Source organism: Rhincodon typus, chromosome 14, assembly GCF_021869965.1.
Source record: "Rhincodon typus isolate 14 chromosome 14, sRhiTyp1.1, whole genome shotgun sequence".
In the NCBI taxonomy this organism is placed as follows: Eukaryota; Metazoa; Chordata; class Chondrichthyes; order Orectolobiformes; family Rhincodontidae; genus Rhincodon; species Rhincodon typus.
In genome coordinates this window covers 47889078-47901526 of record NC_063345.1, presented here as the reverse complement: position 1 = coordinate 47901526, position 12449 = coordinate 47889078, and the positions used below count along the sequence as shown (strand labels likewise).

General features: G+C 38.0%; 1 protein-coding gene across 5 annotated transcripts in view; it reads right to left on the bottom strand.

The window, feature by feature from the left end:
* Positions 1 to 4615: 4615 nt before the first annotated feature.
* The window catches only part of znf711 (zinc finger protein 711), a 51134-nt gene continuing 43300 nt past the window's right edge, over positions 4616 to 12449 (bottom strand). For 3 of the 5 annotated variants that reach the window (XM_048605008.1, XM_048605007.1, XM_048605009.1), the window contains 3 exons: positions 11255 to 11401; positions 8550 to 8693; positions 4616 to 6985 (listed from right to left, as the gene is read on the bottom strand). In XM_048605008.1, coding sequence (XP_048460965.1) covers positions 5808 to 6985; positions 8550 to 8693; positions 11255 to 11401 — 1469 coding nt within the window. In that variant the 3' untranslated portion in view covers positions 4616 to 5807. The remainder of the gene's footprint in view (positions 6986 to 8549; positions 8694 to 11254; positions 11402 to 12449) is intronic. The other 2 variants (XM_048605010.1, XM_020534289.2) reach the window with 1 other exon arrangement.

The following is a 12449-nucleotide window of genomic DNA, read 5'->3' as shown; positions in this document are numbered from 1 at the left end:
TCATAACATGCAATTAGCCAAGACTTAATGACAGTAACAGATGTTATCCTTAAGACAAGACAATACCACACGGTAATGTTTTCCAACATCATATTCCTAATATTTTAAATAGACCTTGATCCGCATGGAGGAATGTATGATCCATTTTAACCAGTTCACCATCTTGTGGCAAGTGAATACATTGCACTGCTTAATGTTAACAGATAAATTTATAAAATTCACGCCAATGCTAATTTCTACGAAGGGGACATCAAATAAGCATCTACTGAAGTAAAAGCATAATTTCCACCTCTATGGCTCATGCCAAATGAAAGTTATATTGAGAAATTCAAATTAAATGCTTTTCTCTGTAACAGAACTGTTGAATTTCTGTGCTATACATTCTACATACTGAGATTTAATTTTACAGAGCCGAGTACTACATTTATCTTAACATGCAAATCAACCACTCTATCCAGTTTTACCAGATTGTTCCTCCTAATGACAGAATCTGCACTGCCCATTTAGGGCCCATCCTGGAATTGACAGGCTGTGCCTGGCAGGCTCGGGTTGCTGCTGCTCCTCACTTGCCATCGCCAATAAATTGTGTGCAGTAATGTCAGCTTGTCATGATCTGTGTTCATGTGCATATGCCTTTGTTGCAACACCTGGCGGTGGTATTCACAATGATGGTGCCCTTCGAAGACTTTTTAAAAAACTATGCATGTATTGGTGTTTTAACATTACAAATCCTTACCATAAGAATTTTTAATATCAAGCTACAGTGAAGACAAAATAACTGATTATCTGAGACTAAAGTGATTGAATAACAGGGTCATTAATATGAACAAGTGAAGAACATCATTTCAATTGGTCTTTCAGAGCCGCTGACATAGTCTTGAGAGGAATACACACCCATTATATTCCCAAAAACCAGTCGGTGAAGAGAGAATTCAAAGTCATGATCGTACTGAATAGTGGCGCAGGCTCTGGAGGCCTAATGGTCTACTCTTCCTCCAACTTACGTCCTTATATTTTTGAAGATGACAGCAACATGCCCAACTAGTACAACAAGTAAGTTTCTTTTACACGACTAATTTCAAGCAGTCTGGCTTGGAGAAATATTGAAGGGAAGAGTTTTCTGTGTGTAACATAACTGGAGTCTAGGAAAAACGGTATCCTTGAATTTATACAAAAGGCATAAAATGTTAGTATGAAACTTTCAATATCTGAACAGAGGTGACAGAAATGGAAAATCTGGGGAGAATGGAATAAAGTCCTTACAGGAGGTAGGGTGTGAGAATGTGCACTCAAAGTATTAGTTAAATTAAAGCAGTTCAAGTAAAAAGAAACATTAAAGCCTGGCCTCATTTATTCAAGGATGCTGAATAAAATTATGAAAGTCTGGTGTGCCACCCAGGCCTGCAGAGATCTGGCATAATGCCAAATGATTGGAGAAGGGCACATATTGGCGTTCTTATTCAAAACGGGATTGACTAGCGAGTCAACTTTCCATAGTGCACAGCTAAGGGAAAATATCATAAGGGTACTATAAACAAACACGTGGACAATATGGAATTATAAAGGATATCCAACACAGCTTTAAAGAAAATTGTTTCACAAATCTGATCAAGAAGTGCCTTCACTGATGATTCAAGGAGAGTCAATAAACTTCACTGACCTGAGGAAATTAAGTTTGCACTTTGGGGTTGAAATGAAAAGTTAGGTAACAAACTGACTGTAGGACCATACAACAAAACAAAAATTGAAGGAGATAGCAATAGAATGGTTACATGTAGCAGTCTCATGTTTCAATATTAGGTGCCCTCTATTCACAACATTCATTCATGAAGAGGCATTTAGAAGCAGATGATTTTTGTTTTAGATTGGGAATGTGGGTCTAAGATTAGCAAATTACTTTTAATACAGATAAGCATCCAGCTAAATACTTGGGTGTGCTTAGCTCATTGGATTAGTCCATACTGATGGCCTCTGACTTTCACAAAGTCTGCTGTATAATCTGTGAATATAAAAGATGTAACCATTCGGTGGGTGTGGGGGCATGTGTCTGGCTCAGATGGTTGGTTTGAGATGTACAGAGATGCTAACAGCATGGGTTCAATTCTTACACTGGCTGAGGTTATCATTAAGGTCCGAACTCACCCTCAGGTTAAACTAACATTCTTTCTAATGACAGCAGCTCTGTGCTCCTCTAGGACAATGGCAACTTTAGAATTGAATATAGAACATAGACCTGTACAGCACAGTACAGGCCCTTCGGCCCACGATGTTGTGCTGAACTTTTACCCTAAACCTAACGTCTATCTAACCTCTACCCCTACCATATACTATCATCCATACGCCTATCTAATAGCCGCTTAAATGCCCCTAATGAGGCCGACTCCACTACCCTACCCGGCAATGCATTCCACACCCCGACCCCTCTCTCAGTAAAGAACCTACCTCTGACGTCTCCCCGATATCTACCTCCACTCACTTTAAAACTATGCTCCCTCGTAATAGCTACCTCCACCCTAGGAAAAAGTCTCTGGCTATCCACTCTATCTATACCTCTGATCATTTTGTACACCTCTATCAAGTCACCTCTCATCTTTCGTCGTTCTAAAGAGAAAAGCCCTAGCTCTCTCAACCTTTCCTCGTAAGACCTTCCCCCCATTCCAGGTAACATCCTGGTATATCTCCTCTGCACCTTTTCCAATGCTTCCACATCTTTCCTGTAATGAGGCGACCAGAACTGGACACAATACTCCAGATGTGGCCGAACCAGGCTTTTGTATAGCTGGAGCATAACTTCACGGCTCTTGAACTCAATCCCTGTATTAATGAAAGCTAACACACCATACGCCTTCTTAACAACTCTATCCACCTGGGTGGCAGCTTTCAGGGAACTGTGGGGTTTTCCTTGATCCTATCTGCCAAGGTTTTCTCATGCCCCCTTATTGCTCTCCTAAGCCCTTTCTTCAGCTCCTTCCTGGCTAACTTGTGTCTCTCCAGAGCCTTTTCCGATCCTATCTGTGTCATTCTTCAATGTTTCTCAGATCAGTGTCACTCCCTACAGAAATATCAGCACCTGCTTCAGCCACAATTCACATCATCTTAAATGAAGGTTAACTTTAAGTAAGTGTGCAAGCTAGCTTTAAGTGGTGTTAACCACTCAGTAACCCCTTGATGATTTGTCCATGAAATCAACAGTGAAGTGAAAATTGGCAGGACTCTGATTAGCAGGCAAATTTGCACTGTAATCAATGCATTTGGGAAAAAGAGGGTCTAAATTGCAACTGTTAGAACATATTCCTGTCATAATTTCCACTTCTCTTCCTCAAACCAAAGGGTGACAAAGACAGACATTTATGCTGATTAACTTTAAATTGCTAAATTGTGCTTCATCACAACAACCATTACAATTCTCTGTTCTCCACAATCAAAAGTACATATCCTGCAAGGTAAAGTCAAAGTTTCAGGTTCACTTTGCTGTGCTGTGATTCTCACTTCATGAGAATTAATATCTAAAAAGTCAGTTCTCAGTTCCTATTCTTATTGAACCCTCTTGTTTAATAATGCTCTTATAAAGTGCCTTGGGACGTTTTATTAAGTTGAAGGTGTCATATAAATCTAAGTTGTTTTTGTTTTCCTCTCACTTCAAATGGAGTTTACAGAATTCTTTAAATCAAATTTGAACATTCGTGGTGATGTTTCTTCCACCTCTTCAAATCCTTTGGTCTAACCATCCCCATCTTAGGAAATCTGACAAAGTTTTTTTTTCCCTCAAATTAGCCACCATTTCTTTCTCTCCCTTATAAATGAGGTGATGGATGAAGAAAATTTAGATAGCTCTTCTGTGCCGTTTCTTTAATATGTCTATAGGTTTTCATGTCGTCAATCCATTAGATTGGATTACTGCCTCATTATGACAGACAACTAATTTCTCATATTATTAATTGCTGTCAAAGAACATGAGACTCAAATCTTCATTGGCTCAAACGTGCCAAAATTTGAACAGTTTCCATACCTTGTGAGAAGTTAACAGCACCTCTAGTGTATGCTTGGATACACAACTTCTGTCTCTTCATCCCAAACCTTCATCTCCCCTTTTAGTTTAGCAAAATCATGATCAGTGCTTTTCTGAAGTTTCCTCTTTTTTTCCCTTCTCATTTCCTAAAATGTTTTAAATTAGGCCTTTTCATCCTAGTTCTCAATTGAAGTTAAGCTTTATTACAATCTACATTCACACTTTCCCAGGAGCTGGTCGAATACCCTTTGCCGTCCTAATTATTTCCTTAATCTAAAAATATTTAAACTTCCAATATTGTAATTAGAAATTATCTAATCAATACTTTCTGCCATTTTTACTTTCTCAATTCACAGGGTAGCTTACCTAAATAAAAACTGACCAAACTTCAGATGCTATAAATCCAAAACAAAAACAGAAATTGCTGGAAAAATCCAGCAAGTCCAGCACCACCCATGGAGAGAAATCAGAGACGACACTATTCTTACAGCAGTGCAGCCAACAGGATTAAATAAATTAACACTGAGGGAATAAAATTGTTTGGAAAGCATTTGTCAAAAATCAGTGGTTCGGCTGCCAGGAGAAATTGTGGAATTGACCATAAAGTAACTTTCAGTGCAACAGATGCAGTTTATTGATATACTCATCACATTAAGAACATTTAGAAATAGTAATCCCACAGAACAGTGACAAAAGATCTCTTATTTTACAGAGTGTACAACCTTTACAGCCACATAAAACACAAGTTTTTTTTTTTAAAATCTAAGAGGCATTACTAAATTAACATTTTGTATTTTGGAAATAGAACATTTTGAATTCTCGAGCAACTGATTCTCATCTGGTGCAAAACAAAAATTGACAACATATGAAAAAAAACACAAAAAAACTACCACAACACAATGAATAAAGTTAAAAATTCACAAAGTGAACAACCATTTAATGTGTGAGCAGTAACCAGCTAAAAAACTATATCCATCATACCACTTCCTATACATTATATGCATAACAATGTCAAAACAAGATTTGTATCGATTAAATAGCCCTGAACCAGCTTGCTTTATTCATAAAGTACGCCCATATTATAATCCGCAGATTAAAAGTATTTGAAAAGGGATGCACAGAATCACTCATGCCATGAGAGAAAACAGTCCAATTCTCAACAGTATGGCACAGATCCACACTGGTTACATTGAGTTACACTTGCTTTGGTAAAATATAAGTCTGTAGGAAGCTGTAGCAACTGAGGAGTGAATCAAAAGGAGTTCCATTGCATCCACTGAACCAGTCTTTTCATTAAGCTTTTTGAAAAGTGGTCTGTACTTGCATCTGCCGGGCTATTTGTTAAAAATCACTATTGGGGTTTATGTTTGAATTTAAAAAAGTTAAAAATAGATTTTTAACATCTGTTCCGTAAATCAGGTATTTACCAGGATTAACAATGAAATGGAAACAATTTTAAAGGTCTAATTACGAGTTTCACAGAGTAGCATAGAATACAATATTTTTCAACTGCATATGAATTAAACTTGAGTCAAGTTGTCAAGAACAGAGAACTTGCTGAATGGCTTCACAATTATGGCAAACCAGAACACTATTAGTCAGATTGTGTGAAGAAACTAAAACATTTGTACAATTGACTCCTCTTCCCAACTCCTGTACCTTTTAAAAACTTATAATACAAAGAATGAAAGGTAGGTTGAGAAACAACATTCAAGTTGAGACCAGGAGAAACAGTTCACGAGCCGTGCCAATTAAATGTATTATTAAATTTTGCGTAAAACATTTTCCTGTCTGTGCATCACATTATAGCCTCTTTATGATGCCGCATTATATGCTGGTTCTTTTCCGATGGCCTACGGAAGCCTTTTTTGCAAAACTGGCAACGGTGAGGATAGTCCTTTGTGTGAATAGATATTACGTGACGCTTGAAGCCTGAAGCGTCCGTAGTACTATATTCACAATATTCACACTGGTAAACTTTCTTGCCACTATGCGTCTTCATGTGCTTCTTAAGCTCACTTTGCTGTCGAAATTCTCTCTTACACCTTTTACATTTAAAAGGAAGGTCCTTAGTATGGACTGAAAGAATATGGCGGCTAAGTATAAAAGGATCTGCAATTTTGAAATCACAGTGCCTGCACTGATGAAGCTTTTTACCCTTATGAGTTGACATATGTTTCTTCAGCTCTGATGGACGATGAAATCCTTTATCACATACTTCACATTTGTGTGGGAATTCCTTGGTGTGTACAGATATTATATGACGTTTAAGGTCACTAGAGTTGGAGCTTCTGTGGTCACAATGTGGGCATTGATGGGTCCTATGTGCCTGAAATAAAGTGGCATGTTTCTGCAGATCTTTGTCATCCAAAAATGTTTGAGGACAGTGGTCACATTTGTATGGCAGCTCATTGCTGTGCTTAGTTTTCACATGGGTCTTCAGATTAGACGCATCAGCAGACCTGTATTCACAGTACTGGCAGTGGTACGGTTTCTCTCCTGTGTGAGTTCGCATATGTTTCTTGAGTTCTGATGGATGACGGAATCCCTTTCCGCACTCCACACAGATGTGTGGAAAATTCTTGCTGTGCACTGCCAACAGGTGGCGATTGAGAAGACCCTGTTCGGCTGTCTCATAATCACAAAATTTACATTTATGCATTTTAGTTTCTTTTTCCCTACTGACCAGTTTGTGAGCAGTTAGTGCTCCTGCCTGAGCAAATCGTTTTCCGTACTCATTGTACTCATATGTTTTCTCTCCTTTGTTGATGAGCTTGTGACTTTCCAAGTGATTATGAAAACTTGCTTTTTTATTTGTTGTATAGTCACAGTCTGTGCACTGATACTTCTTTTTAGTGGTCTGCTCAGGATGGTTCTTCATGTGCCTTTTTAAAAAACCCCTGGATTTAAATTTCTTTCCACAGATGTGACATGGGTATACTGTTATGGGCTGTCCATCAGGACCTATGATGACAGCTTTAAAAAACAATAAAAAAAAAGTGATGAGCAAGCTTTCTTCCTTCATCTTCTTCATGTTATTGTGAACTGTGGATTTCTCTACCAGCATTTACACAATGTGCTGAAAAATCTTAGAATATATACTTATTCTGCCTATTTATCTGGTATCCACTCTGTCAAATACTTTCTGTGCTTTGAGTAAATACTGAGGACATTCCCTGTAGCAGAGGATCGTTTGTTGCTTTAGCTATTCCTGGCAAATAGAAGCAATCACAATTCCAAAACTCTGCTGCCCACATCTTATTTTGCACCATGTTCCCTTACTTGCCACCCCCAACCCCACCTCCTGTTGGGTATTCACCATCGCTCCTAACCTTCCGTAGTAGTAAGGGCGTGGAATGCCCTGCCTGCAAAAGTAGTAGACTTGTCAACTTTAAGGGCATTTAAATGGTCATTGGATAAACATATGGATGATAATGGAATAGTGTAGGTTAGATGGGCTTCAGATTGGTTTCACAGGTCGGCGCAACATCGAGGGCCGAAGGGCCTGTACTGCGCTGTTATGTTCTATGTTCATGTCACAAAAAGAATGCAATCTTTATATTATTGCTGTTTGAGAAATGAAAATAGGCTAAACAACTGATAGGATTCTAGGAGCTATAAACTTGGAGCAAAATAAATTGCTTGAAAATGAAACTAACCTACAAAATAGGCTGGTTTTTGATCTTCCTAATCATGTTGTAATCACGTCTAATTTCGCTGCAAAAAAAGAGGAAGAACTCGCATTTGCAACCAAAAGAAGTGAAAAATGGCCATTTTCGCATCTCAGAGAAAGGCCTAATGCCTGCTAGATTTGTTTGCAAGGACCCCATGGGGAACATTTACAGGCATACAAGAAAATGCAAGAAATATCAATGAAATTTTTTCTAGCTGGAGTAATTAAATTGACAGTCTTTAACGGGCATGCCTTGTATACTGTACAGTAATATGAAAAATGCTTTTTGGATAATGTCACAGTGCCAGACATCATGAATAACTAACATTTGAAGACAAACATCCTTAATTTTCTCCTGGTGAAAAGTATTTGCACTCAGAGAAACCCAATGACCCAATGTACACACAGAGTACAGATTACAAAGATAGATCTAATTATATCCTCTCACAGAGAGACGTAATAAATGACCTGTTAAATCCAATTTACAGACCCATGGTTGGCTCTGTTTTTTTCTCCATCTATAGACTAAATTCTTTCTTAAGGTTGCTTACTTTGTAGTTGGCATTCCTCTCCATTTCTCACACTCATCATTTACTGTAGACTCAACCTCAGTTAGGTGTTGCAATTAAGTCATCTTGTTCTAGGCTATTAAATGCACATTATTAAGTCTTACTTATCTCTTGGCTTAATAAATTCTTTACTATTTTAACAATCAAGTTCAATGAGTAAGTACTGATTTTGGATAATGTACAGTCTGCTTTGAAACATTAATTCTCATTGAAATCTGAGAAAAACGTTCAACTGAAACACTTGCTTTTAAATGGTACAGAAAAAGCCCACTGACTCCCAATGAGTAACTACTCTTACCTGTATGCCACTGTCTGCCATCACCCCGCCTCTTTTTCCTTGCTTTTTGCTTCAGCACTCTGGTAGTGTTTGTGCTATCACTTATTTGTAGGAACTGACTTGAAGTGCCATTCTTGTTTTCTATCTTTGTCTCAAAATTGTTACCTTGAGGGAAACAATGCAATTTTGAAAGACAGTAACCTAAAGAACTAATATCAATAAATATTTCATAACAATGCATCTTATATATTCAGATATTTTGCAGAACATATTAATATCAAAGATTCTTTTCTTTCTGCAAATGGTGGCTTTTCCTTTATTAATCTAAAGGATCAGCAAAGGTAGAGGAATTGCTGTTGGGATTTTTATAGTGGCTTATGTGTCATTGATACACAGTCCAGGTCTCACTGCAGTAGTGATGCGGTGACGACAAAACTGAACAGCAGGACTTTTATTGATTTACAAAGGTCTTTCTTGTTAAGACAGTCATTGCCATAATTTATAGAAGATTGAGTTAGCATAGCTAATCCAGTGTTGGATCTTCTTGACAACGGTGATCTTTTGAAAGAGGTGGCCGCCAAAGTATAGAAAGCTCTCAACATATTCCAGACTCTCGGTTTCAATATGGGAGGTGAAATAATTGGCTATCAGGTTCATGCAGCTTACATACACATACACAGTAATTCTTCAAGATTGGGGGAGTGTGTGTGTGTGCTGAAAGAAGGGCATAATGAAGCAAAGAAATAGAGAGTCGATCTTGAACCCATCGGTTATATTATAATCTATTCTATACTTATGCTTAGATTTCCAAAATTCTGGTTCATGTGGTTCAATGTAAGGATGCAATGAATCATAAATCAAATAATCTTTTTAACCAATGAACAAAAATAAAAGTACTTCAATTTTTCCCTAATCCCCTTTTTTCTTGGGACATGTTCCTTCACTGAGCTAAATGTGCCAGACATCCTGTAACAACTTACTGACACAGCCATTATTAAACAACATCCAGAGGGCCAGTAGGCTAAATGACTGTCCTCACCAAGTACCTACAAATTACTCAGTAGGATTACCATGCTATTTAAAAATGGAAGCTAGAATTTTCTGAGCCTGTATTACATCAGCAACTTCAATGAAAAACTTGCTACAATGCTTATATGTGGAATTAGATTGGAAAGTGGATGCTGACAATGGAAGAAGAAATTAGGAGCGACAGTCTAGTGAATTGTATCTGGCTAAATAAGCATTATAGTAGTTCTGACTGGAGAAATTCAAGGTTGAGAGGCACAGGGAGTTGGCCGAGGAGTTCCAGAGAGTAGGATTAAGGGCACTAATGGTTCCGGAATCAATAGAATAAAGGCTAGTCAGAGTTAGCGAACACACAAATCGTGAGGAGATTGCAAACATAAGGTTATGTCTAAGACAAGCATGGAGTTTAAACTTAATATGTTGCTTGATAGGAATCCAGCTTAAGTCCTCAAGGATAGTAATGATAAATTTGTGGTAGTTAGTTCAGAATGGGATATAAACGACTATTTTTGCCATTATCTCAAAATATTTAAGGTTTTACAAGAAAATTAATTCAAAATACTGTGGATGCTGGAGATCTGTAATATGAACAGACAAGGCTGGAAAAACTCAGCATGTCTGGCAGCATCTGTGGAGAAAGAAAGAGTAAACATTGCAAGTTCATGATAACTGTCCAAAGAACAATGGCAGGTGGCATATGGGCAGGTAAGTGACTGAGACGGTAAACTGGGTCAGGCACTGGGGTCGACCTGAATATTTAAGTGGCTCCGTTATATAGTTAGCCTGGTGTTGGCGCAGGTTTTGATATGTGTGATATTTCCTGGGTAACACTAGGCAAGTCAGAACCTTCCAAAGTCTTCATTTCTAATTTAGAATTGCAGACTTTAACAGAGGGTTCCAAATGCAGGGCAATTTTCCCATTGGGAATTTAAAAACTTTCTGAGCAATTATCATGTAGTCAGAGTGCAGGACTTCCAACAAGACCAAACACACCTCCATCAGGGTACATCCAGTTTCTGGCTCGCTGGAGAGAAGCTGGAAAGTGTATAATTGATTTTGAAGTCGAGATCCTTATTATTACACATTGCATACAACTGTGGTTCCAGCACCGTTCTTTGTTGGACCCCACTTACCAAATGCTGCCCCTACTCTCCAATTACATTCTTGCAAACAAACAGCTACTCATTATGAGACAGCAAGAACTGCAGATGCTGGAGTCACAGTCAACACAGTGTGGAGCTGGAGGAACATTGAAGGTCAGGCAGCATCAGAGGAGTAGGAAAGTTGACATTTCGGGTCAGGACCCTTCTTCAGAACCCTCATTATTATACTTTTGCCCTGACTCTACATGTCCTTACTGTATTCATCAATGTATGTGGCACTTTATTGAAGGTAAAAATAAATATTACCCTTGTAATAGTCCTCAAATACTTCAATGATGTTTGTCAAACAAGACTTTCTCTTTTTAAATTCATACTAACTGTTCATTATTATACCTTTGGTCTCTAGCTATTTTTACATTTTCTCCTTTTGTTAGGATTAGAATCTCTGGCAGTCTACCATTTTCCAATGCTTTGTTAATTGTGTGGAATAGTCTTTCTGCTACCTTTTCACTGGACTATTTAAAATATTGGAATGCGCATTTAAAAAAAATCTTGAATTTGAAAAGAAATGCTAAGTGTAAAATCACCAAGCCTCACATTTCTTACCACATGCAGCAGCCCATGCGACGGGTACAAAGGCTTTGTTGATGCCAGAATCTTCTATCGGTGTCTCATGGACCGTTGTTGCCTCCTCATCCCCAACAATTACCTCCATGTAAACTTCATCAGCAATATCAGCACAATCTGAATAAATCATGAATAATATTTTAGTGTAAAGTGATTCAACATTTTATCAAGTTAATTGATAAAGCTTCTTCCAGTCAACATCAATGTTTTATGCATTACCACTGGCTGCAGTGGGTCAGTGCAGCCAACCCTGGGGAAGACTGCTGAGTGCCAAAGATGTCAAGACAAAAGAAGACACTAATCCACCTGACCCTACTTCACATGACATTAAAACCTTTTCAATATGGAAGCTAATGGTCTCACGTCAAAGACTGAGCACATGACCAAGACAGCAAGCTAGCAATTAGGACATGGGAAGGGGTGAAGGAGTGTATATTGGCAGCAGAAGAGCGTTTTGGGTCAGTGGGCCAGATTGGGTAATGTGGGGTTGATGGAACACAAGAACAGCAGTAGACCATATGGTCTGATGAGCCTGTTCAGCCATTTACTACAATTCTGGCTGACCTTGGATTTTAACTTCACTTTCTTGCCAGCTTATGCTATTATTCGATTCCCTAAGACTCCAAAAAGCTGTTTATCTCAGCATTAAAGATATTTAGATTTTTGATTTTGATGATATGAAGATAAGACTTCGGCCAATATTGTTCATTTAAAATCTAGACAATTAGTGCAGTTTACGAAAATTTAAAAATCGGCAGTTTAATTTGTCAACGGAAAGCACACTGGTGAGCACTGGAAAAGTCGTTTGTACAAATTCAGTCAGGGTCTGTAGGGAGAGCTCTACACTAATTGAGTATTTGACACCTGTGTAGCAGTTCAAAACTAGATGCTAAGTGCATAATTCATAGCAATTTTCAAACAAACAGAAAATGTATCACAAATTTTCCTGCAGATAATACAGTTACACATTTACGCCAACAAAGTTGAATAACATTGTCAAAAATTTCCTTTGGAAAATACAAGTTATTTTACCTATCATTGATGCATTATACCTTAACATTCAGTCTTGTTCTGTTGCTCTCTCAAATTCAGTGCACAGGTATAAACCAACACTTCAATTGAGAAGTAGGCTATGATGCAAGTTTATTTTTCGAAAAAAAAAGAT